The sequence below is a fragment of the Mus musculus genome, chromosome 2, assembly GCF_000001635.26.
Source record: "Mus musculus strain C57BL/6J chromosome 2, GRCm38.p6 C57BL/6J".
Lineage (NCBI taxonomy): Eukaryota > Metazoa > Chordata > Mammalia > Rodentia > Muridae > Mus > Mus musculus.
The window spans coordinates 16,101,392-16,128,971 of record NC_000068.7 but is presented as its reverse complement, the minus strand read 5'-3'; the positions used below and the strand labels follow the sequence as shown (position 1 = coordinate 16,128,971).

The following is a 27,580-nucleotide window of genomic DNA, read 5'->3' as shown; positions in this document are numbered from 1 at the left end:
AAGTGGAGAGGGTCGAGGGTAATAGGGGTATAAGAAAGGGAATACGGGGGGTACAACTAACAGTAAGAGCCATTTGAGGGCTCATAAGAAAAATCATGAACTGTTAATGACATGGATGATGGTTTGGATATACTTGACACGGGGAGTGGCACTATTAGGAGGTGTAGCCTTGTTGGAGTAGTTGTGTCATTGTGACCTTGGGCTTTAAGACCTTCATCCCTGGCTGCCTAGAAGTCAGTATTCTGCTAGCAGCCATCCTATGAGATGTAGAACTCTCAGTTCTGCCTGTACCATGCCTGCCTGGTTGTTGCCATGCTCTTGCCTTGATGATACTGGACTGAAACTGAACTGTAAGCCAGCCCCTATTAAATGCTGTCCTTATAAGAGAGTTGCCTTGGCCATGGTGTCTATTCAAAGCTATAAAGCCCTAAGGCAACAGGATATCTGCTAATGTAATTTTTCGTTCCTATGCCGTGTGTGTGTTCATTACAATCATTTGTCTATAGTCCTTGACTTGGGCCATTTTCTTAACATTAATAATAGAAATAAATTATGAATATACTACTTCAAAACATTTCCACAAATGTGTTTAAAAGATAAGAAATATAGAAAAATGACATAGACATAAATGGACAAGAAAATAAGAGAAGGATAACAGAAGTTAGTGTAACCATAGATGGAGCCCTTCTAGACATGGAAAGCAAGAGCCATAAGATTTGTTTAGCAACATAAGCTACAAACATACTGGTAGGGACAGTATGGCTATGGAGAAATTGTAGGAAACTCAACTTAGCCTGTCAAACACTATCATTTCTGAACAGAATTTCCTTCTGGACACTGAGTTAGTGAAAATAACTCACCACAGCTGGATTCATCTTCATTAAATTGGCAATCAGCCACTCCATCACATAGCAGGAGAGATGGGATACACTGGCTTTCAAAGCACTGGAATTCTGTATCACTGCATGGTTGAGGAGAGGGTCCGAGAGAGCAATTCATTTCATCAGATCCATCTATACAATCTTCTTGCCCATCACACTTCTCTGAAGCAGAGACACACTGGAGTGCGTAGATACAAGCAAACTGGCCTTCTTCACAAAGTGGTGGCTGTGGTAAGGCTGGTCCTGAAGAAGACAGCAAGGTAAGCCATATTGATGCTATATTTGTGTCTGGATTGAATCAGCCCAGGGAATATTTACTGTTATATAATTATAAAACAGTACACATTTTAAATAATTAATTTTAAGTTATGAACTATTAAATGAATACAACATATGAATGTGATAATAGAATATGCCTTATCTAGTCTCAGAAGCTATATTCCTTAAAAGGGGCATTTTGAGGGGCTAGCAAGATGTCTAAGCAGATGTGGGTACTTGCTTTCAAGCCTGATGACTTGAGTTTGAAATAATTAAATCAAGTTGTGTTTTATCTCCACATGTTCACTGAGGCATATCCATACATGTGTATGTATGTATATGTGTATGTGTATACACACACACACACACACACACACACACACACACACATATGTGCTTATGCATATATATATGCATGTGTATGTGCATACAGACACACAAAGAATAAATGTAATAAAAGAATTAAAGCATATTGATGATGTGCCATACCAATATCAAAGGACATGTAAGGTGGAAAGGGATAGTTTTTGCAAAGCCTCACTCCTGAACTATGCCAGATGTCTTGAAGAGCTCACCACAGCATTGTCGGAAGTCACCTTTCAAACTTCAACTCATCTGGACCCCAATCAATTCTTCTGACAATCAGTATTACTTCTTTTGCTTCTCTGTGTGGAGTTTCCTGGGAGATTTCTCCAGTGAACTTTCTTAGCAGGAATATGCCTCTAGAGTTGGTCTCCCGGGGACTCTGATCTAAAACATAGCCAACTACCAATACTTTTCTTGTTTAAAATTGAACCTCCTCTGAATTCCTTCTCAACATTTCCACTGAAATATTTTTGATCCAGGAAGAACATTAAATTTCATTTCTCATGGGAGTCTAGGTAGGCTCTGAGTTAGAGATGCTTCTCTGTTATCTCTTGTTTTATCCTAATATAAATTTGGCATTTTAGTACAAAGTATCTCTACTATTTACATATGTATGTATATATGATTTTTATCAGCATTCAAATGAAACTAAAATTTCTGTAAGAAATGGTTTAGACCTAATGTAATTTTTGAGTGCAAATTTTAAGAACATTTGACAATTAGAAATTTTTTTCTAAAATCAAAATTTTAATGGATTGATTATGGAATGTGATGATAGAGTCATACAATTGAATTACAAATTCTCATTTCACAGTAATATCCCTAACTGTTCCCTTTTCGCCAACTGAAAAGCCTATGTACTAACTTACACTTCTATTGCAAATGAAAGAAGATAATTTCATGAAGCTGTAAAGTGCCTGGCTTCAACTGTATGGCATTTGGGAAAGGTAGGACTGTAAAACAGTGAGTTCCAGGAGCACTGGAGGTTGGTCGATTAAGAAGGAAGGGAGAGACAGAATAGTGGGGCCTCTTCAGCAGTAAAAATACTCATGCAATAATGTTCATTTGTCAAAATACACTGAATTATCAACTCCAAGGTCAATGCTGGAGTGAACCCTAATTTAAAGTATGAACTTTGGGTGGCAATGAGGTGCCAATATAGCCTAACCTCATTCGTTATAACAAATGAACCTCATAACTGAGGAAACCAAAATCATACATGAGGAGGATAGAAAATCTTTAGGCATTCTATTTGCTTTTGCTCTAATACTTCGACTTCTATTCTACGTAAATCTTATATGTATGAGTATGCATCCTACAAAAATATTCTATATATACTGATGTCAGTGTAAATGCCAATAGTGTTGTTTAGCTTTATGTGTGTATTTGTGTGTACAATTATCAATAAAAAGCCTATATTCATCCAGTTGCTCATATCTAACAATTCCCTCTTGAAATCTTTATGTTCTGAATCTCTGCAAGTATTCTGAGAAAGTAGATAGACATCATTAGAAACAGGTGATACTTTAGTAAATGTAAATGCACATCTACAACCTTGTTTCTTGTCTCACTAGGTCCAAAAATGTTGCTTAGTCGGTTAATTAAACTAATGGCATTGAGGTTCAAGGACAGGGCAAGCAGAAGAGAAACCATGTCACATCAATTTTAACTATAATGTGTTTTCTTGAATAGGCATTATATTAGAGAGCTATTTCACAAGAGAGTATGTTATGCTCTTATAGTGAAAGCTTTGGCTTATGTTAGGGAAACAGCATGTTTTGTGTTGACAGTATCTGTTAGTACTCCATGGAATATGGATAAAATAGAAAAGTTTAAAGAGAGTAATACAAAGTGAGACATACTTTGAAATGTTTCTGAATGTGTGTGAGAGAGACAGAGACAGAAAGACAGAGGGTTATACAGAGAGAGACTGTAAGAGAAAACTGAGAAATGTTGATTCATTTTTACATGTTTTTTTTTCATTATGTGAATCAAGGGTATTCTGAAAGTATGATACTTCAAATATATCATAAGTTCCTGAAGGCAGGGAGAGGCAAGAGAATTAACCCATAAAACCCATAGGTTATAAGCTATGATATTTCTCAAAAAGAAGACTATAAATTTCTAGTGATTTGAAAGCAGCAATTGTTATACAATAATCTTATCTTTAGGTTGCAGTTGATTTTATGCTTTGTGTGTCAGAGTTGATTCATGAATGTAGCAAAATAAGTTATTCTCTTTTATTTGTGTCCCTATCAAGTATGTTCTTGGCAGTGGAAAGCAAAGGTGGAAGTTGTCAAATACGATCTTGAAACTGTCTATAAGGAGCCCTTATCTTTGTTGCAAAGCATAGCAAGCACAGGACTGTCAGCTGTCTTGTGCTTCAACATCAACTGGGTTCAAAAATGCTGCTATAGACCAGTTCCCTACTCTAGGAGCTAGCATTAAGAATAGGTATTCTGAAACAAAATAAAATCTCTTAGAAATACATTGAATCATCAGGAAACTTCAATTGCTCTCTACAGCAATTAGAACCTGGACAGCATCTTTGCTCAATTAGAGCTCTAATTTTACATGGAGTTTGGAAATTCCAAGTTGGAAAGAGAAAATGATTTCTCTTTCTTTGACAAAATAATGGCATCTCTTTACCCAGGTACAACGGAGTGGATGAATTCAATATATTTTCTACTGATGAATAATAATTCAATGCCTTAAATAATAATTATAGATTGCCTAATTGACTATTCCCATTGACTTGATATACTGTAATAATAATGAACAAAAATATATATATATATAGATAGATATAATAGGAAAGCTTTATTAACACAATATGCTATCTAATATTTGTTCCATATAAATGCTAAGGATTCTACTTAGAATGCTAAGTTTCACTGGTCACTTATATCTTCTAGATGACAGTAGAAACATATTCTTCACAGCAAAATTATTTCATAATGACACTCAGAGGGACATTCTCATACGTTTCATAGACATTCATTAGTAGTTCATGATGTCTAAGAATTATCTAATGTGTCTTTATCTATACGATAAATATGCTTAGAGAAAGCAACATTGATTGAGTTGAAAGGAAACTATTCATAATAAGCTTCAGTCCTAAAAGTCAAAACTTAATGTATTTGTAAATATGACCATAATAGTGACTTAGCTGTGAGAGATGCTTATTGAAACATACAAGAAATTGGTGATGAATTGGTTATTATCTTGGGACTACTATACTACCAACAGTAAAATATTGTATAAATTTATGTGGCAATATAATTTTTAATCATAATTCATAAAATCTCTTGACTTGTGGTAACTTTGAATATTTTTGGATGTATGTTAATATTTCCAAGACATTCTTTCATACTTAATACAAATAATAACATAATTTTCAAAGTACTCATCTCTTATAAAAAGCCAAAAGAAGGTAGTCTGGTTGTTATTTTGTTTCATAAATGTAACCGCTTACATATTACTGGCAAGACAGCATTTGTCTTTTATTTTCCCTGTAGACAATAGGAGACTGACATATACTTCTGGCAATGAGTAGGACATATTGGCCAGTGGCTTCTTTGTCTGGTGTTTAGCTTGTATCTTAGTGAGAAGTAAAAAGATGGAGAGAAAATGGAGAAATGAAGAAAACTGTGAAGTTTCCATAGGTTAGATCCAACACAGAATCTGAAAATGATCTGAGAACAGGTACCAAATAACATGAAAAGTATTTGCATAGTGACTAGCTATGCCCAGACGAGGATAAAGCCTACATAAAGACTGGAGAAAGCTTATAGAAGCACACATCTATATAACCTTACTTGCACTGATATATGCATGATATAAGCAGTAGTGAATGTACATTTGTACATGTGCACATCTGTACATGAAACTGCAAAGTTATCTAGAGGGGACAGTTTATAATGAAGAATGTGCCATGGGTGATGAGTCTCATAGGCAAGGAGACTTCAGGCTGTGGAGGAGGCTTAGGTGACCTATTTTCAGAATCCTGTCTTTCTCCTGACACATACACAGATGGAAGACAAGAAAGAAAACAAGTGCTAAAGAAACAGAATCCATTAAAAGTACCATCTCCAACCATTTGTGTTTTTAACATAGGCATTTACCACCAACATAGAGGATTTTCTTCTAAGGAAGATGACAATATACATAACAATTATTCAATCATCAGAAACCCAAACTAATCTAAAACATATGTGAAGCTAATAAAATTTACATAAAATTCTGTAATGGTGGGTTGAAAGGTAGATCATTTTATTTCTTATATAAGAATTAAAAATCGAGAGAGACTCCAGTGGATGACAGATTCCTTGTTGCTTTATTATTTCCATACGATGATACAATTTCTCACCTGGTGATGTGTGTGTGCATGTGTGTGTGCATGTGTGTGCATTTCTTGTGGCATTGGTCACATGAAACATTGGACATCATTAATCTTAGAAGTTGTAGATTGTTTCCTACCATCTCATGAGCCATTTAAAACCCAGTCTATTATGAGATCTTTCTCCTGCTATACAATGATTGAGAATGCCAAGGAAAACCCACCTCACTAACATATCCCACAAACACAACTAGAAAGAATGTAGGCATAGGAAGTAATATGTGATGTTAGAAATAGTATGCAATTTCATTTGTACTCTGAGAGCCCCTCTTAGGAGTCAAATGCCTTCTATAGGGTCTATCAGGTGTAGTGGCTGATCTACCACTAACATTCTACTAATATGATTTTAAAAAAATAAAGAAATAATAAAAATTAATACATTTCATGGCAGATTTAAAAATATCAAGTACAACAAACCAAAACAAAATATACAAATCTAATGACTGTGATATCTCTACTACCAGTGAACAAAGCATTTCCCAGATACAGCTAAGTTAAAAGTTAAATGAATAATTAAAGAGATAATAAATAAAAAGACAAATAAACAATGGCTAAGGAGATAAATGAATCAATACTTTAAAATAGATTTTGGGGAATTAAATATAACTACATAACTATTTAATAATCTCACTATTGTCATGCTAACTTCTGCTTTCTCAACAGAAACAGAAGTGATTCATTAATATGGGTAGAATTATCTCATTCTATTAATTTACACATATTCTCAAGAATATTGTTAGTCAAAAGAGGTGGCTCAGCAGAGAGATGTAAGCTACAGGACATGCAAGCCCACACTTCCAGAACACACACTGAATCAGATGCTATAGCACTCATGAAGTAACAGTTACATACATGAAATACACCAGCAATAGCATACATGAAGAAACACAGGTAAAGTTTTCTGAATCTCTCTATATGGCATAAAAGACAGAGCTGCTGGCTTGTCAATTCTTTGAACATCTTTATGGTCAAATTTAGTCAATTCTTCCATCTCACACTTTTTTGGTTTGAGCAGGTTTATAATAACAAAAAAAAATATAGAGATTCACTTAGTCATTTCTAGTTGAGCCATGAAATTTTACTTTTACTTTTCCATTTTCAACTATCTCTACAGAAACTCATCTTTTCTGAGTAAAATTGTCTTACACTGCAAAAAAGGGCATTCTGTATTTTGAAAAGTTTGGAATTAGCCATCTGTTAAGGTCATTTGCTTTTGTTTTAGAAGAAAAATTTCCCCACAGAACAATGACTTTTCAGTGTTGTGGTGTTATGGTCTAATGTGGTTTCTTAATCAACAAACTTTTGCTTTGTAATCTCTGAATGCAAGCCAGGCCCAAGGCATGTGTTCTAGAAAATGAGAAAAATCATAATGAAAATATACAATATCCATCTATGAGAGTATACTAGACAAGATTCTTGCTGGTTGTGAAGGCCCATTAAATCTCGTAGACATTACTGGCCTGGTAAGATTCAGGATGCTGAGTGTGTCAAAATGAACTTAGAAGTAAGAAAGGTGCTATAGTAGTTTTGTGGAGTGACAAGGTTTATAATAATTCATTATTATTTCCATATGATAAATTGCTATACTAGGCTTTGAGACATATATTAGTATAGGCATTACATATCTACTTGCATCTATCATGTATGTATGTATGTATGTGTGTGTGTGTGTGTGTGTGTGTGTGTGTGTGTGTGTGTGTATTTCCTTCAAAAATAGATGTTTATATGGTGGATAACATTGGTCCTTTTATTTTTTATTTATTTTTTACATTGGAATACATTTTATTGTGAAAATTAAAGGTTTAAGTTCTTTCATAATGAATGCCTTTCAGTCAGTCTCCCATACATTGGTCATTTTAAAACATTCATCTTTAAGGGGAAGGCAGAGAGATTTCTGTGTGATTTGCATTTTGAGTTCAGGCCTAGTCTGAGATCTTTATCACATTTAGGTGACAGACTGCAGCTTATGATGGGGTTGGCTTTTCCATGGTTGTCATTTGGATTTCTTCCCCTTATTTGACTGAATTCTTTTCCTGCCTAATGCTCTGCAGGAAAGCAAGAACAAGTAATGCTTCCATGGCAGGAGGCTTTCCCAAAAGAAGATGAGCAAAGGATGGAGGTGTGGCCCCTTGAACCTGCATGACTCTCACTTCTGATGAAAGTTGTTGGTTCTTGTTTTCTTATCTTCAAATCTAAGAAATCCATCTGAAAAGTAGAAAATGTCATCTAACAGACAGGAGGAGTGTATGACCCCACCCCCAATAGATTTAAAGTCTAATAATCTGCCATAATTCAATATGTGAGTTAGGAGCAATGGAAAAGCCTTTTCTCTGAGCATCTTGGGCATTCGTCACCATTCAGTTTAAAATGAGGCCCATTTATGAGTCACAACTGATGCAAACTTATAAAATTAAGCCATGTATTCAAATGGCTTTAAATAATTTTGTCTAAAATTGCTACCATATACATGTTCTCTCTACTGACTTGAACTTTATATGGTTTCCAATCAATCTTAAAGCAAAGTTCACTTGTTATTGTTATATTGAAAAAAAAATGGGTTAGTGACAAGAGGAGTATTTAAAAACAGCAAGACTAACATGCCAAACAACAAACAATGAATGTTTTAAACTGCACAGTAGCACAGAAGGGAATTGCAAACTTAAAGATGGATATTCTAAAATGGAGTGCAGGTTCCTGTGGAGACAATTAAGGATATGTATTGAAGAAGCAAGATTTGGCTTTGCCATTGATATCAAGGAAGGATTTTCATAAGATGAGATAAAGGGCATGGAGTTCTTAAATTCAACAGGACTAAGGTTATGAAGATGGGAGCACATGGGGAAGTATTAGAAAAACAAGAATTCTACTTTGAAGGGATCATTTTTATATGGACACAGAGATAATAGAAGCTTTCTGTTAAAGCGTAAGAAACTAATTTAGTAGTTGGCTGTGAGTCTTTCAGTATTTTTTGTCTAGTGTATATTATATTAATTTATATACTTGACTGCTTTTGTTAGCACCAGGTGCATCCCTTGACAGCTAGAATCATCCTTAGACCCAGCTCTCAGACCCAGTGACGAATCATGTCATCTCGATGAGACAATGCTGCTCCTGCTTCCATTGCCATGGCACTGACTGCATGTCCCTTTCTTCATGCCTTACACATGTGAATGTGTGAAAATCTGAATTTTGGGATGAATTTTATAAATTTTGGACTGATGTTTTACCACAATCATTGAGAGACATTATTATATTAATACCTGTCATCCAACTTACATGCAGGGCAGAAAGTAGTAGATTCTGTACAATATTGATTGAGTAAATGACAGACAAAAGTTATAAGTTTTCAGGTAATGAGAAATTTCCTTTATCAAATTTCAATGACATTTCCTTTACCCATCTTCTCTGAACCCCATCTTCTGATGCCATTCTTTGTGGCCTTCTTCTTTGTCTATATTCATATGCATAGAATGACAAGAGTTGCAAGTTACTTACAAACTAGTTGTTTAATTTACAGAATTCTAAACCGCAGACTAAAGATATGTAATGATTGTCCCCAAATTACAGGTATCGAGAGCCACAATTGTAATTTAGATTCAGGTCACAAAATTTTGAGTAGAGTCATCTCTTTCTGTAACTCAGGAGACACAGACATAAAATGGAACATTTTACACATCCTGTCCCTGCTCTTTCTAAAAAAGGTAGTGAGAACAGAGCCAAAGGAAGTGTTCTGAGAGGTATTGAGGGAGGTTACATGTACATTCAGGTGTTGCTGGCATTTTTCATTTCTCTTCTCATTCGGTATACTTGTTTATTTATACAGCTTATTTACTGACTTCCTGATGATTAATAATAATAAAACTGAATGAATCTAACTGATCTTTGCCTTTAAATAACTTAAATGTTTATCTTACAATTGAGCTGGAATTATTCCTTGGGCTTGATATGTAGGACCGTAGACAGGAAACAAGAATGTGGCTTCCATTCAGGGATAGGAAGAAAGTGATTTTTCTGCAGTGATAATATAAAACTAAGACCAAACTAGCCAAACAAATCAACACCACAAGATTGCTTAGCTTCCTATCATCCTGAATTCTTCCTAATTTTCTTATCTTGTTGATACCTTGCTAGTTATTGACCATTTATATTTAGTAAGTCAAGATAAAAGGGATAACCTTGGCTAATATTTTTTTTCTTTTGAATCTGTCTTAGGTATCTGAAGGTCTATTTTCTTTCCATTAATAAAAACAAGCTAGATAAAAATAAAGTGTCCATGTTAGTCACCAAAAAGCTCTTTCTAAGCTTTTGGAAGCCATCAGCAAAGCTTGATGTCTACAGTGTTTATTTAGTAGACAGAACATCAGATAGCATATTCTGACCAAGATATCAATCAGTGGATGACTAGATAGGTAGAGTCACATGAAAATTATTCCCTGGCTAAAAATATCATTTTTTCATTTGCCAAATGAAATAGTTAATGCAAATGCTCAGGAAAGACAGTGTGTTAAGTCCTGACTGTGTTCCTTCCCCAGGTGAGAAAAATCAAGCCAAATAGGCAGTAATTGGTGCACTGAAGATTTGAACCTACTACTTGATTTTAACATGTGCCTCAATGGAAGCTAGTTGTAGTGGATTCATAATGTGGTATACCAAAGTATCAACGGTTGCATAACTTAAATAACAGATATTGTGCGGTATGATGGCACAGATCTCTAATCAGAATCTTTGAGAGGCTTGGGAAGAAAGATCTTGAATTCCAGGCCCTCTAAGGCTCCATGTAAAACTCTGTCAAACAAATATCCATCAATAATCAACAAAAATCCATCAATGTTTATTTTACAATAGTTAAAGAGGGAAGGTGATTGAGTCCAAGGCCTTGTTAAAGGTAGATTACCTTTGAAGGCTCCATAGAAGAATCTGGTCTATTCCTTTTTCTTAGATACTTGTTTTGCTAAGTATCCAGGCAATTTATAGCACATGGGTTATTTTCAAGCTCTGCTTATTGCAGCATATGGAATTATGTGTCTGTTTCAGTTTACATTTCTTATAAGGACATGGGCCACATTAGTTTAAAGGGTCTCTTCTACTCCAGTTTGATAATACCCAAAGGCTCATTTTTCTGCAAAACCCTCAATTCTAAATAAAGTTGCAATCTGAGGTTCTGAGAAGGACATGGAATTGAGGTGTTTCAGTTTTAGTCTGAGTTTGCTGTAATGGAAAACAAACAACACACCAAACCAAAACAAAACCAACTGGGTGGGGAGGGCTTATTTAACTTACTTCCAGGGCACGACTCCTCATTGAGAGAAGTCAGAACTGTAAGTCAAGGCAGGAACCTGAGGTAGAACCTATGGAGAAACACTACATTCTGCTTGACTGGCTTGGTTTCTTCTACAACCTAGAACCACTTCCTGAGAGATGGTACCTTGGAAAAGTCAACTGTGCCATGGAACATCAATTAGTAATCCAGACTGTCCTTTATAGACATGCTGTAGATCTATACAATCGCTTCAGTGGTATCTTCAAAGGGAGCTTGCCTCTAAGAATGCCTTGAACTCAAATGCCTGGCCTCTGTAGTTATTGGAAAATAAAGATCTATGGATTTTTATTGATTTTGTTTTTGACAGGGTGTCACAGTGGAGTCCTAGCAGGCCTTGAAGTTACAATCTTCTGGCATTGGTTCTCATATGTTCTGACTACAGGTATATTACATCCTACTATGCAATTAAGCCTTTTTTACTTAGAATATCCTGGGCTATGTCACATTGACAATTGAGGCTAAACAGCGCTTGTAGGAAGACATTCTTCAACCCAGCAGAGAAGTGAACTCCTGTGGGGAAACTTGTGCTTAACTTGTATTTGTATGCTCTGATGTCTGCCTGCTCATCTGTCTAGTCACAAAAATATCTGTACCATAAGTGGGTTGAGATTACCCACTGTTCATAGCATGTGATAACCCACTGTTTAATACCATACAACTTCCCCTACAGATTTGGAAACATTGGTGTCCTTACAACCTTCTAAAATGTCTCTTCATCACTGAGAAAAAAAAAAATCAGATCCTCCTTTTTTTTTTTTTATAAAGGAGGGAAAAGAAAAACAGAAACCACCCCCCAGTGCAGGAAACTCTTATAAAGAAACCATATTCTATGATTGATTCAGAATCTGGGGGGTTTGTTACATGTCAGCAGAAAATTATCCAGGTTAATGTCACATCTTATCTGACTTTTGTCCAGACTGTGCCAACTTAGATACGGTCGACAAAGCAAGCAGTCTAGACTTCAGAAAAATTAAATGTTATTTTTACCACTTTGGGAGTGTTGAGTATTTAATCAATATTGGAAGAAACTATGGAAATTTCTATCTTCCACTTCATATAGCAAACACTCATTGTAAAGGCCGCATATAATGAGGATATTTGCATTTTATATCTATATTTCAGTGGAAACCTATGTCCCAATCTCAGGATTTCTAGTCAATAAATTTTAATTTCAAAAGGAATTTCCTAAAAATAGTCACTTTTTAAATGTTTCAAAAACACTCTTCCTGTACTCAGGAGAACTGAACTGAGTCAGGTAGATAGTTTTCATTTCTTTTCTTTTCTGTCTCTCTTCCATTACTTCTTTTCCCCTTCCCCTCTGTTTTGTATTCCTCTTTGTTTCTTTATGTTATCTGTTGATGCTAAATGTAACAGGCATGCACCACTGGCCCTGGTAGGAAGAAAATTTTATTTACTCAATACCAGCTGCTGCTGAGTTGTTTTAGTAAATGTTTCTCGGGTATTTAAAATTCCTGTTCTCTTCTTGAAAGACTAAAAGTTCTGTCTGAGTTTGTTGGCTCCTTTCTGAAATTTTAACACAACTGGAGGAATGCTACTGAACAAGACCTACTCACTCACGATGACCTATTCTTATATACCATAAGTATTTCTGCCACATAGTGATAAAAGAACCAAATCACTGAAAATAAAAGAATAGATCATCCACATGGCTTAATATATCTAACTTTTCCCTGGAGAGAAAAGAGCTGGGGAAGAATCAAACTTTATATTTTGCAAAGTTTCAGAAAGCTGGATTATTATTGTTTGAACCAACAACTAGAAAGCATGACTCAAAATAATGAAAGTAACTCCATTTATGCCACAGCCTCTTGTATTAAGTCCAATAAATAATTTCATTTGGTGAAAGATTAAAACAATGATGTAAAGCTTGCAATAGAGATCAGAGATTTAAAAACAAAATAGACAAACAAAAATCCCTTGTCTACTATTTGCAAGGTCCTGGGTGTAATCTTTAGCAACACACACACACACACACACACACATACACACACACAAAAATTGTAATAAAAATAAATAAAGCAATGATCTTCTAACATATATCTTCCTTTTATATACATTTTTCCTCAACTAGAAATAACATTGTTCAAGTCGATGTTTAACACTATAAAAAAAAAAAACAGCAAAAAAAGTATTATTCATACTTCTTTTTATCAGAGTCATATATTATTTTGCGTGCTCTTTCAGACACCACCGATGGTATCTGCAGTTTATTAATATAGTTTCATATTTTTTGTCACTTTCTATAATTACTAAAAGCAAAATAGCCTCCCATTTCTTGTGTCTTTATTGGTTATGTCCTTCACATTCACCAACATATTATGAATATTTTCTTCCACAATTTAGTTTGCAATAGATAAGCCACCCATTAAATATCTCGCTAAAATTTTTATAATAGTACCAAAATCACATGAAAGGATATTTGTAACAGCACTAAAAGAACAACTTTACTTTAAAGCCTTTAACCTATAATGCTAGTATTACAATGTATAGTACATTTATGTTTATTTCAAATGTGATTTACTTTGTCCATGTCTTCTCCACAGCTCTTCACGTGAAGCTGTTTTAGGGTTACCAGGTAATCCTAGAGACTCTCTCGCACATCCCTAACAGATTTGACAACTGGTCCTTCAGAATTGCTAGATCATTTTCTTACTGTCTAAGCTATCAAACAAAATCAACAACGAATCCCTACGCCACAGCACTATGGAACTGGGCATATGAATGGGATTGGAGAGGAACACAGTAATCCATAAGGTGACAGAGAAGACATCCAAAGCTTCAAAGCACTGGTATTAGTTGTTTATAAGGGTCTCAATAGTATGTACATACCATAATATATTTAGAAAGAATCATCAGTCCATCAGAATCAATCAGGGTGTTCATACACTATTCCAATAAATACTTTTATTTAGGGGAACTATTGAATTATATTTTCTGTTATTTCTGGATAATAGAAGTTTTCAGGCTGAATCTCCTAGTTTCTTCATTAAGATCAAGATATGAATTATATAAACTCCTTAAATTCCTGAAGATACCAAAATCAGTGTAAGCCACACACATGAACACACACACACACATATGTATATATGTGTATATATACACACACACATATACACACACATACACATACATACACATATGCACAAGCACAAACTCATGCATCTTCCAGTCATTCTTAGCTCTTTACATACACACACACACACACACACACACACACACGCACACACACACACACACCAGTAAGATGCCAGAGAACATGTGGATGTTATAGTTGCTAGAAAATATTGAGAAAGGAAATAACCAGGGTTATACATTTACTCTTGAATGACAAGAGATCTTTGGAAAAAGAATGATAAGAAAAAAGATTTCACATTTGGAAATGAAAATAAGAAAATTGAAAGCATTTGTTATAGAACAGTTCTGTTTCTTACACAAATGCTACAAGAACATCTGTAGAATGCAAAAAACCAGAGACACAAAAAAGACTAACTCAAAGACTGCTTCAGAGATGCAGGCCCTGGGAACAGGGGGCCATATGCCCGCGTCCCTAAAGTCCCCAGCTATTGTAGTAGGCAAACACTTTCTGTGGTCCTAATCTGCATGCTCAGGAGCATTTTTTGACAATCACATTGTTATACATCTAATTTTGAAAAAAGATACAGCCACTGTGACAGATCATGGAACTAAATAGTAATGTGTATTCTGTTGTTAAAAAATGCAAATAGGCCCAACAAGCAGCTTGAAAGAGTCAGATGTAGATACTAACACCCTGTGGGACCTTGCAAGGCAGCCTGACTTCTGGTCGAGCTAGGTTGAAACCCTGGAGACTGAACAGATTAATCTACAAGGGATGGAAGTCCCAGACACTAGGTTCCTGACACAAGGCCAGATGTGGTTAAAAATGGGTCCTGCACCTGGCCTGCCACAGGGCTAGGGCCACTCATGGAGGCAGACACTCACAGAGAGAAGTTTGACTGTGCCTACTCCACAAGCTCTGCCTGACAGACTTAGGCCCACAGGACCCTGTTTCTGAGGGTGGGGAAGGCACAGTCTGAGGTCCCCATGGACCTGCCAGGAGCCAGTTTGGGGGGACTCGGCCCATACAGAGGCTGAAACCAGGAGGTTCTCACTCTTGGACACTGCAGAAGCTGCTGGTTACCACAGAAGAACTGAGAACATAGGTGGGACCCCGGGCAGACTCTGGCCCAGGGCCAAAGGGAAACAGACAGAGAGGAGAGAGCTCCAGCAGGATACTATGGGGAGGAAAATCCTGGGCTTGCTTGGCTGCAGCTTGGGTTGGTGGAAGCCATGTCTGGGAATACAGAGAAGCCTCCAGCTGGAGGTGTGGCTCTTTAGAGGGGAGACCTGCTCCATTGCTCCAGCATAGTGGATCCCTATAAGAAGAGGCAGTCTATGGTTTTAAGGCATTTATTGAAGAGGGAGAAGAGAAGTAGAGGCCCAGTAGAGAGAGGGGGGAAGGGAATGGGGAGAGAGGGGGCAAGCAGGAAGCAAAAGTAGGAGAAACAAGAGAGTAAGAGAGGGAGGAGGAGGCAAACAGCACCTTTCATAGTGGGCTGGGCCTACCTGGCTGTTGCCAGGTAACTGTGGGGAGGAGCACACCTGACTGTTGCCAGGTAATTGTGGGAGTGGAATCCAGACAGCTTACATGACTGATGGCCACAGAATTATGGATCTGGGTCCTCCTGTCAGGAGCCTAGTGTCTGGGAGCATGGCAAACAGGCCTTCTGTCCCATGCAGATTAATCTGCTGGGTCTCCATCAGTTTTAAACAGCATTTGGTTAATCTAGATAGACATCATGTTTTCCTTACTATCATATAACTTCCTCTAAGTTTAGTAGCCATTTGACTTTGGCAAGAGAGTTCAACTGTAGCTGGAAGTTCCCAAGTCTATCCTCTCTGGGGATCAGTGCATGTCTCTTGGTCTCAGTGAGTATCTTGGGAGTCTTCAGTCGGATGAGGTGTCTGGAGGAAGGCAGCTTTGTTGTCTGCAGTTCTCAGGAGATGGCACTTTCTCAGCTGGATCTATAGCAGCAGGCACTATCCTTTTCTTTTGTCGGGATAAACCTGTAGGTTAATTACAACAGCAGAGCAGAACCCCTGCAAGGAGATGTCTGCATAGAGTGGATAGCAAGCTTTAAGCCTGCAGTGGTCTGCTTGGGAGCACATCACTGTCTGCTGCCATGATCCTAGAAAAGCAAGGGTGTTTGAGGAATTTAGTCCTGGAAGGCATCCTTTACGTCTGCTTTGGATGGCTGAGGAAGAAAATATGTTAATTATGCATCCAGGATAGGCAGTAACAGTTTGTAAAAAGGAAAGTGGTTGTTAATTAAAAATTGAATAATGGTACTCAGCATAGTTGATTTGACCTGTGGAAGTAGATTAGATGACTTTTGAACCTTAATCGAAATCTTAAACAAGATGAAATTTTTTTTAGACATGTACAAATGCTAGGTAGAAAATAAATATGTAAATAAAGAAGGGAGAAATTTTGGTTTGAAAAGCACTAACATTGTTTCAGGTGTTCCTGTTAGGAAGATCAAACATTTAAACAAAGCGTAAGGGCCTCAGGTGCGGCTTTTCTATGGGGGCTTAGGAGGACGGGGGAGGGGCCTGCATTGCCAAGAGGTGGCTGTGTGCTCTAGTAAACAGCTTCCTGTTTTCCCTATTTGGTTTTTACTTGGAAAGCAGAAGGAGATGAAAGTCCAATCTTGAAGAAAAGCTCAAAGGAATAAGCATAGATAGCACAGTCAGGTACAGAAGGAGTGAGAGGCTTTCTAGCCAAAGCTGCAGCAACCCCTTGGCCAGTGTGAGAAGGTGAATCTAGCCTTCGGGGCCTCAGTTGGCTGGCAGACTGAGGAAGCAGAGTTCAGGGCAGGCACTGCCATTTGAAAAGCAGCTCCATAGGAGCCCTGCTTCGGGGCAGAGGGGGCTGGGGTGGGCAGAGAGTAGAGGCTACACCAGAAGTAAAGCAAGCTAAGTCTAAAGTGAGATTTGGAGACTATAGCTAAGAGTCAAAAGGAGGAGGGGGGTGAAGAAGCTGGCCAGGAACACCTAGAGGAAGAGAGAGAGAGAGAGAGAGAGAGAGAGAGAGAGAGAGAGAGAGAGAGAGAGAGAGAGAGAGAGAGAGAGATGAGAGTAAGGGCTAGTATTTTGAACTAGGTCAGGTTACTCATGGTCTTGGGCAATCTGGAGTTCCGATTTGGATCTCTGTGTGTGTGGCTCCCCAGCTGAGGGTATGCCTTAGCTGTTTCTGCCCCATGTTGGTCACCTGATGTGGGCCTGCGTACAGGAGGCTTTCCATGGAGTTCTCTGACCTGGTGAGAGCTCCAGCAAAGGGAAGAGGATGCGAGCAGGGAGGGGAAGTTGTTTCCAACACTTCCGCTGCTGCAGTTGGTTCCACCCGTCTCTCTGCAGTGCCATCTCAGTTACTCCACACAGTCCAGCACTGAGTCAGGTCGGGCTGGGCCGATGAGAGCCCGACTAGCCAGTGAGGAGTGCGGCAGAGCTTCAGGCAGTGTTTCTGGAAAGCAGACCTCTTCCCAAGTGTTACAGTTCTTAGGACAGAAGTTCTGGACAATGGAGTAGTTCTCACGCACCTTTAATCTGGTTATGTATATACTTTTGGGGTAGGGAAAGGCTTGATAACAGGTACTTCTCATTGGCTTTGTCTGAGAGCTTTTTGGAAACCTTATTTGCATGTGGGAGGGCTTGGTGCTGCTCCTACAGGACTGATAGCCACACACCTCTCTGGGGGAGGGAGCTATGGGAGGCTAAAGCTGAAACAGGAGCCAGGACCCAAGGGGCGTGGTCAAACACCTGCGGTCCCTCAAAGGGAGAAGCCACCTACCGGTTCACTGGGGTACAAGTTCTGTGCTCAACCAGGGGCCAGTCTGTCAGTGCACAGCTCACTGCCCCATAACACCCAAGTAAAGGATAGAAGCCAGGGAACCCCAGTGGTTGAGTTGGGGAAAGCTGGAAGAAGCTGAGGAGGAGGGTGGCCCCATGGGAAGACCAGCAGTCTCAACTGACCTGGACTCCTGAGATCTCTCAGACTCTGAGCCACCAAACATATAGCATATATTAGCTGATATGAGGCTACTGACACGTGATACAGCAGATGACTGTCTGGTCTGGCCCCAGTGAGAGAAGATATACCTAACCCTGGAGAGACTTAGGCCCGAGGATGTTGGGAGTTCTGGTGAAGTGGGAGTGGGGAGATGGAAACATCCTCTTGGAAAATGGGGAGGAGGTATGGGGTGAAGAACAGTCAGAGGGTGGAATGGGAGGCAGATAATGACTGTACTGTAAAGAAGGATTTAATAATAATAATAATAATAATAAATGCTCATTCATTGTAAAATATTTAATGAAGGGAGTTAACCCTCAGTGTAAATTAGCAAAGTTGATCAAGCCACAAAGACTACAACTAGTTGAACTTTGGGATTTCGAGATGATTGAGAGTATCCAAGGAATCCATGTGATAAAGTTTACTCCTCAAAACGGCAGTATCAGGGATTGTACCAGAACTTTCAAGAGTAGAATCTAAAGGAAAATCCTTTAATTACTGAGAATGTTGCTATCAGAAGGGATTAGGCAGTTTATTATGTGACTAATTGGCAATTCTTCGACGGTCATAAATAGAAACAAGACTGACAGCTCCCCTCTGTCTCTAGGCTGAAGATGTGATCCGTTCTCTAACATGCACCCCTGCCATTGCTATGAGTTAGAGTCTGTGCTATAACTGTCCAAAATTTGAACTTCCAGAATTATAAGCTAAATAAAACTCCTTTCTTTATAAAGTTAAAAATTGAAAATATATCTACTAATAAAATATAAGCAAAATAATTTAACAATGTTGATGGAAGTTATGATTGAGGGAGTTTTAATGCTTTACCTATGTTGTTTAATTGGGAAGGTATAATTGCTCAGGAGTTAGCTCAAAGGTTAAGACCATGATATTTTTATTGTGTATATTCATGTACATGACATGTGAATGTATGCATATGTATGCATATTTGTATGTATGTGAGGATGTAGAGGGAGGCATCCCATGTGTACCTACAAACTACCAGGTAGTTGATGTCAAAACTACCAGAGGTTGATGTTAAAACTCATACTATGCTGCTTTTCTATCTTATACAATGAGGTAGAACTCCTGCTTCCTCAATTACAGAGCTCAAATCTTAACATCACCAATATGTCTAATTTTGCTAGTCAGCTTTTATCTGAGGATTCCCTGCCTCCGTTTCCTAGACTAGAATTGCAGGGAGATTACTATGTCCCCTTGTGTTTGCATGGGTCCATCCAGTCCCTCCAGTCTTCATACTTGTGCAGCAAACTTTTAAGCACAGAGGTATCATTGTTGCCAAAGATCACATTATATAAAAGGACATGACTCCTGTCTCATAAGAATTGAAGATTTACAAGAGAACAGATAGCCCCATTTAACTGGAGACATCATAAATAGAAGAGATGCCCTTCCGCTCGACTCGAGACTCGAGCCCCGGGCTACCTTGCCAGCAGAGTCTTGCCCAACACCCGCAAGGGTCCACACGGGACTCCCCACGGGACCCTAAGACCTCCGGTGAGTGGATCACAGTGCCTGCCCCAATCCAATCGCGCGGAACTTGAGACTGCTGTACATAGGGAAGCAGGCTACCCGGGCCTGATCTGGGGCACAAGTCCCTTCCGCTCGACTCGAGACTCGAGCCCCGGGCTACCTTGCCAGCAGAGTCTTGCCCAACACCCGCAAGGGTCCACACAGGACTCCCCACGGGACCCTAAGACCTCTGGTGAGTGGATCACAGTGCCTGCCCCAATCCAATCGCGCGGAACTTGAGACTGCTGTACATAGGGAAGCAGGCTACCCGGGCCTGATCTGGGGCACAAGTCCCTTCCGCTCGACTCGAGACTCGAGCCCCGAGCTACCTTGACAGCAGAGTCTTGCCCAACACCCGCAAGGGTCCACACGGGACTCCCCACGGGACCCTAAGACCTCTGGTGAGTGGATCACAGTGCCTGCCCCAATCCAATCGCGCGGAACTCGAGACTGCGGTACATAGGGAAGCAGGCTACCCGGGCCTGATCTGGGGCACAAGTCCCTTCCGCTCGACTCGAGACTCGAGCCCCGGGCTACCTTGCCAGCAGAGTCTTGCCCAACACCCGCAAGGGCCCACACGGGACTCCCCACGGGACCCTAAGAACTCTGGTGAGTGGAACACAGCGCCTACCCCAATCCAATCGCGTGGAACTTGAGACTGCGGTACATAGGGAAGCAGGCTACCCGGGCTTGATCTGGGGCACAAACCCCTTCCACTCCACTCGAGCCCCGGCTACCTTGCCAGCTGAGTCGCCTGACACCCGCAAGGGCCCACACAGGATTCCACACGTGATCCTAAGACCTCTAGTGAGTGGAACACAACTTCTGCCAGGAGTCTGGTTCGAACACCAGATATCTGGGTACCTGCCTTGCAAGAAGAGAGCTTGCCTGCAGAGAATACTCTGCCCACTGAAACTAAGGAGAGTGCTACCCTCCAGGTCTGCTCATAGAGGCTAACAGAGTCACCTGAAGAACAAGCTCTTAACAGTGACAACTAAAACAGCTAGCTTCAGAGATTACCAGATGGCGAAAGGCAAACGTAAGAATCCTACTAACAGAAATCAAGACCACTCACCATCATCAGAACGCAGCACTCCCACCCCACCTAGTCCTGGGCACCCCAACACAACCGAAAATCTAGACCCAGATTTAAAAACATTTCTCATGATGATGATAGAGGACATCAAGAAGGACTTTCATAAGTCACTTAAAGATTTACAGGAGAGCACTGCTAAAGAGTTACAGGCTCTTAAAGAAAAACAGGAAAACACAGCCAAACAGGTGATGGAAATGAACAAAACCATACTAGAACTAAAAGGGGAAGTAGACACAATAAAGAAAACCCAAAGCGAGGCAACGCTGGAGATAGAAACCCTAGGAAAGAGAACTGGAATCATAGATGCGAGCATCAGCAACAGAATACAAGAAATGGAAGAGAGAATCTCAGGTGCAGAAGATTCCATAGAGAACATCGACACAACAGTCAAAGAAAATACAAAATGCAAAAGGATCCTAACTCAAAACATCCAGGTAATCCAGGACACAATGAGAAGACCAAACCTACGGATAATAGGAATTGATGAGAATGAAGATTTTCAACTTAAAGGGCCAGCTAATATCTTCAACAAAATAATAGAAGAAAACTTCCCAAACATAAAAAAAGAGATGCCCATGATCATACAAGAAGCATACAGAACTCCAAATAGACTGGACCAGAAAAGAAATTCCTCCCGACACATAATAATCAGAACAACAAATGCACTAAATAAAGATAGAATATTAAAAGCAGTAAGGGAGAAAGGTCAAGTAACATATAAAGGAAGGCCTATCAGAATTACACCAGACTTTTCACCAGAGACTATGAAAGCCAGAAGAGCCTGGACAGATGTTATACAGACACTAAGAGAACACAAATGCCAGCCCAGGCTACTATACCCGGCCAAACTCTCAATTACCATAGATGGAGAAACCAAAGTATTCCACGACAAAACCAAGTTCACACAATATCTTTCCACGAATCCAGCCCTTCAAAGGATAATAACAGAAAAGAAGCAATACAAGGACGGAAATCACGCCCTAGAACAACCAAGAAAGTAATCATTCAACAAACCAAAAAGAAGACAGCCACAAGAACAGAATGCCAACTCTAACAACAAAAATAAAAGGGAGCAACAATTACTTTTCCTTAATATCTCTTAATATCAATGGACTCAATTCCCCAATAAAAAGACATAGACTAACAGACTGGCTACACAAACAGGACCCAACATTCTGCTGCTTACAGGAAACCCATCTCAGGGAAAAAGACAGACACTACCTCAGAGTGAAAGGCTGGAAAACAATTTTCCAAGCAAATGGACTGAAGAAACAAGCTGGAGTAGCCATTTTAATATCGGATAAAATCGACTTCCAACCCAAAGTTATCAAAAAAGACAAGGAGGGACACTTCATACTCATCAAAGGTAAAATCCTCCAAGAGGAACTCTCAATTCTGAATATCTACGCACCAAATGCAAGGGCAGCCACATTCATTAGAGACACTTTAGTAAAGCTCAAAGCATACATTGCACCTCACACAATAATAGTGGGAGACTTCAACACACCACTTTCTTCAAAGGACAGATCGTGGGAACAGAAACTAAACAGGGACACAGTGAAACTAACAGAAGTTATGAAACAAATGGACCTGACAGATATCTACAGAACATTTTATCCTAAAACAAAAGGATATACCTTCTTCTCAGCACCTCACGGGACCTTCTCCAAAATTGACCATATAATTGGTCACAAAACAGGCCTCAATAGATACAAAAATATTGAAATTGTCCCATGTATCCTATCAGACCACCATGGCCTAAGACTGATCTTCAATAACAACATAAATAATGGAAAGCCAACATTCACGTGGAAACTGAATAACACTCTTCTCAATGATACCTTGGTCAAGGAAGGAATAAAGAAAGAAATTAAAGACTTTTTAGAGTTTAATGAAAATGAAGCCACAACGTACCCAAACCTATGGGACACAATGAAAGCATTTCTAAGAGGGAAACTCATAGCGCTGAGTGCCTCCAAGAAGAAACGGGAGACAGCACATACTAGCAGCTTGACAACACATCTAAAAGCCCTAGAAAAAAAGGAAGCAAATTCACGCAAGAGGAGTAGACGGCAGGAAATAATCAAACTCAGGGGTGAAATCAACCAAGTGGAAACAAGAAGAACTATTCAAAGAATTAACCAAACGAGGAGTTGGTTCTTTGAGAAAATCAACAAGATAGATAAACCCTTAGCTAGACTCACTAAAGGGCACAGGGACAAAATCCTAATTAACAAAATCAGAAATGAAAAGGGAGACATAACAACAGATCCTGAAGAAATCCAAAACACCATCAGATCCTTCTACAAAAGGCTATACTCAACAAAACTGGAAAACCTGGACGAAATGGACAAATTTCTGGACAGATACCAGGTACCAAAGTTGAATCAGGATCAAGTTGACCTTCTAAACAGTCCCATATCCCCTAAAGAAATAGAAGCAGTTATAAATAGTCTCCCAGCCAAAAAAAGCCCAGGACCAGACGGGTTTAGTGCAGAGTTCTATCAGACCTTCAAAGAAGATCTAATTCCAGTTCTGCACAAACTTTTTCACAAGATAGAAGTAGAAAGTACTCTACCCAACTCATTTTATGAAGCCACTATTACTCTGATACCTAAACCACAGAAAGATCCAACAAAGATAGAGAACTTCAGACCAATTTCTCTTATGAATATCGATGCAAAAATCCTCAATAAAATTCTCGCTAACCGAATCCAAGAACACATTAAAGCAATCATCCATCCTGACCAAGTAGGTTTTATTCCAGGGATGCAGGGATGGTTTAATATACGAAAATCCATCAATGTAATCCATTATATAAACAAACTCAAAGACAAAAACCACATGATCATCTCGTTAGATGCAGAAAAAGCATTTGACAAGATCCAACACCCATTCATGATAAAAGTTTTGGAAAGATCAGGAATTCAAGGCCCATACCTAAACATGATAAAAGCAATCTACAGCAAACCAGTAGCCAACATCAAAGTAAATGGAGAGAAGCTGGAAGCAATCCCACTAAAATCAGGGACTAGACAAGGCTGCCCACTTTCTCCCTACCTTTTCAACATAGTACTTGAAGTATTAGCCAGAGCAATTCGACAACAAAAGGAGATCAAGGGGATACAAATTGGAAAAGAGGAAGTCAAAATATCACTTTTTGCAGATGATATGATAGTATATATAAGTGACCCTAAAAATTCTACCAGAGAACTCCTAAACCTAATAAACAGCTTCGGTGAAGTAGCTGGATATAAAATAAACTCAAACAAGTCAATGGCCTTTCTCTATACAAAGAATAAACAGGCTGAGAAAGAAATTAGGGAAACAACACCCTTCTCAATAGTCACAAATAATATAAAATATCTTGGCGTGACTCTAACTAAGGAGGTGAAAGATCTGTATGATAAAAACTTCAAATCTCTGAAGAAAGAAATTAAAGAAGATCTCAGAAGATGGAAAGATCTCCCATGCTCATGGATTGGCAGGATCAACATTGTAAAAATGGCTATCTTGCCAAAAGCAATCTACAGATTCAATGCAATCCCCATCAAAATTCCAACTCAATTCTTCAACGAATTGGAAGGAGCAATTTGCAAATTTGTCTGGAATAACAAAAAACCTAGGATAGCAAAAAGTCTTCTCAAGGATAAAAGAACTTCTGGCGGAATCACCATGCCAGACCTAAAGCTTTACTACAGAGCAATTGTGATAAAAACTGCATGGTACTGGTATAGAGACAGACAAGTAGACCAATGGAATAGAATTGAAGATCCAGAAATGAACCCACACACCTATGGTCACTTGATCTTCGACAAGGGAGCTAAAACCATCCAGTGGAAGAAAGACAGCATTTTCAACAATTGGTGCTGGCACAACTGGTTGTTATCATGTAGAAGAATGCGAATCGATCCATACTTATCTCCTTGTACTAAGGTCAAATCTAAGTGGATCAAGGAACTTCACATAAAACCAGAGACACTGAAACTTATAGAGGAGAAAGTGGGGAAAAGCCTTGAAGATATGGGCACAGGGGAAAAATTCCTGAACAGAACAGCAATGGCTTGTGCTGTAAGATCGAGAATCGACAAATGGGACCTAATGAAACTCCAAAGTTTCTCCAAGGCAAAAGACACCGTCAATAAGACAAAAAGACCACCAACAGATTGGGAAAGGATCTTTACCTATCCTAAATCAGATAGGGGACTAATATCCAACATATATAAAGAACTCAAGAAGGTGGACTTCAGAAAATCAAATAACCCCATTAAAAAATGGGGCTCAGAACTGAACAAAGAATTCTCACCTGAGGAATACCGAATGGCAGAGAAGCACTTGAAAAAATGTTCAACATCCTTAATCATCAGGGAAATGCAAATCAAAACAACCCTGAGATTCCACCTCACACCAGTCAGAATGGCTAAGATCAAAAATTCAGGTGACAGCAGATGCTGGCGAGGATGTGGAGAAAGAGGAACACTCCTCCATTGTTGGTGGGAGTGCAGGCTTGTACAACCACTCTGGAAATCAGTCTGGCGGTTCCTCAGAAAACTGGACATAGTACTACCGGAGGATCCAGCAATACCTCTCCTGGGCATATATCCAGAAGATGCCCCAACAGGTAAGAAGGACACATGCTCCACTATGTTCATAGCAGCCTTATTTATAATAGCCAGAAGCTGGAAAGAACCTAGATGCCCCTCAACAGAGGAATGGATACAAAAAATGTGGTACATCTACACAATGGAGTACTACTCAGCTATTAAAAAGAATGAATTTATGAAATTCCTAGCCAAATGGATGGACCTGGAGGGCATCATCCTGAGTGAGGTAACACATTCACAAAGAAACTCACACAATATGTATTCACTGATAAGTGGATATTAGCCCCAAACCTAGGATACCCAAGATATAAGATATAATTTGCTAAACACATGAAACTCAAGGAGAATGAAGACTGAAGTGTGGACACTATGCCCCTCCTTAGATTTGGGAACAAAACACCCATGGAAGCAGTTACAGAGACGGAGTTTGGAGCTGAGATGAAAGGATGGACCATGTAGAGACTGCCATAGCCAGGGATCCACCCCATAATCAGCATCCAAACGCTGACACCATTGCATACACTAGCAAGATTTTATTGAAAGGACGCAGATGTAGCTGTCTCTTGTGAGACTATGCCGGGGCCCAGCAAACACAGAAGTGGATGCTCACAGTCAGCTAATGGATGGATCATAGGGCTCCCAATGGAGGAGCTAGAGAAAGTAGCCAAGGAGCTAAAGGGATCTGCAACCCTATAGGTGGAACAACATTATGAGCTAACCAGTACCCCGGAGCTCTTGACTCTAGCTGCATATATATCAAAAGATGGCCTAGTCGGCCATCACTGGAAAGAGAGGCCCATTGGACTTGCAAACTTTATATGCCCCAGTACAGGGGAATACCAGGGCCAAAAAGGGGGAGTGGGTGGGCAGGGGAGTGGGGGTGGGTGGATATGGGGGACTTTTGGTATAGCATTGGAAATGTAAATGAGTTAAATACCTAATAAAAAATGGAAAAATAAATAAATAAATAAATAAATAAATAGAAGAGATTCAGGTATTGGTTAAAAGGGCTCCTGGCTGGGTTTGTAATTTCTTGTTGAAATACAGGGGCTATTCTAGATTGTGTGGGGAAATCAGAAGAAGGAAGCAGCCAGAGGAAGGAAAAGACTGACACAACATGGGTAGAAAAGGGAGTTGGGAGAACGACAGGTACCTTGGTTTTAGGCAGTTCAGGTAAAGATGGAATAGGAAGTTATGCAGTAAAGCGCTATCAGTGGAAACATGTTTCCTTAGCCTTTAGTGCGGTGTTAGTTTGCTGCCTAAAAGTCATGAAAATTTATGGCAAAGTTCATGGGCAGAGAAACTACCTCAATATATGCACACATATATATTCATCGCTTAAGAATAGGACTTGATTGAGAAATAAATGCAATTCCCCTGAATCTCACAATTACTGTATATTTTGATATAAAACTCATGTTTATTCCTAGTTTCTAAAGGAATCACTTACCTCCAGATGCACACGTTGGTGTGAAAGTGATGTCATCAAGAGCAATAAAGATGTCCTCCTTTCCACCCAAGTCAGCCTCGAATGCAACCTTGAAGGGACTGTTACTAGAAAGAGGTACATGCGCATAGGTCCAACCAGTGTTTTTGTTTCGCATCATGGACCACATCAGGATGTTTAGTCCTGATTTCTCGATGAGATATACCTAAAATTATAACCAGAGAAAAGGATTGTTTATGATTGGGTGTTAGAGGTATTTATGAGGGTCCTCAAGATTGATCTGAGTTACTCAAGACATCTAAGAGATCAGAGTAATATACATAAATCTTTAACAATAGAAAAATCTCCTCAGATTAATCATATCAATATTCCACATTAAAGGTAAGAGCAAAAGGACTGCCACAAGTAATGCATTTTCATTATAATGTTAACATTAAGGTTTTTGACAGATCATCTACATAGTACTTATTTACAAAAAGAAATTTTAATGATATCTCCAAAAAGGGCTATATAAGTATGAGTATGTACGTTTATATTGCAGAGCAGTGGGCTGCTTTAACAACAATCA

At 39.1% G+C, this 27,580-nt stretch overlaps 1 protein-coding gene across 1 annotated transcript in view; it reads right to left on the bottom strand.

Moving 5' to 3' along the window:
* Positions 1-27,580, bottom strand: part of Malrd1 (MAM and LDL receptor class A domain containing 1) — a 729,079-nt gene that overhangs the window by 126,586 nt on the left and 574,913 nt on the right. The window contains exons 32-33 of the mRNA NM_001310455.1: positions 27,016-27,217; positions 861-1,124 (exon numbers count right to left, since the gene is read on the bottom strand). Coding sequence (NP_001297384.1) covers positions 861-1,124; positions 27,016-27,217 — 466 coding nt within the window. The remainder of the gene's footprint in view (positions 1-860; positions 1,125-27,015; positions 27,218-27,580) is intronic.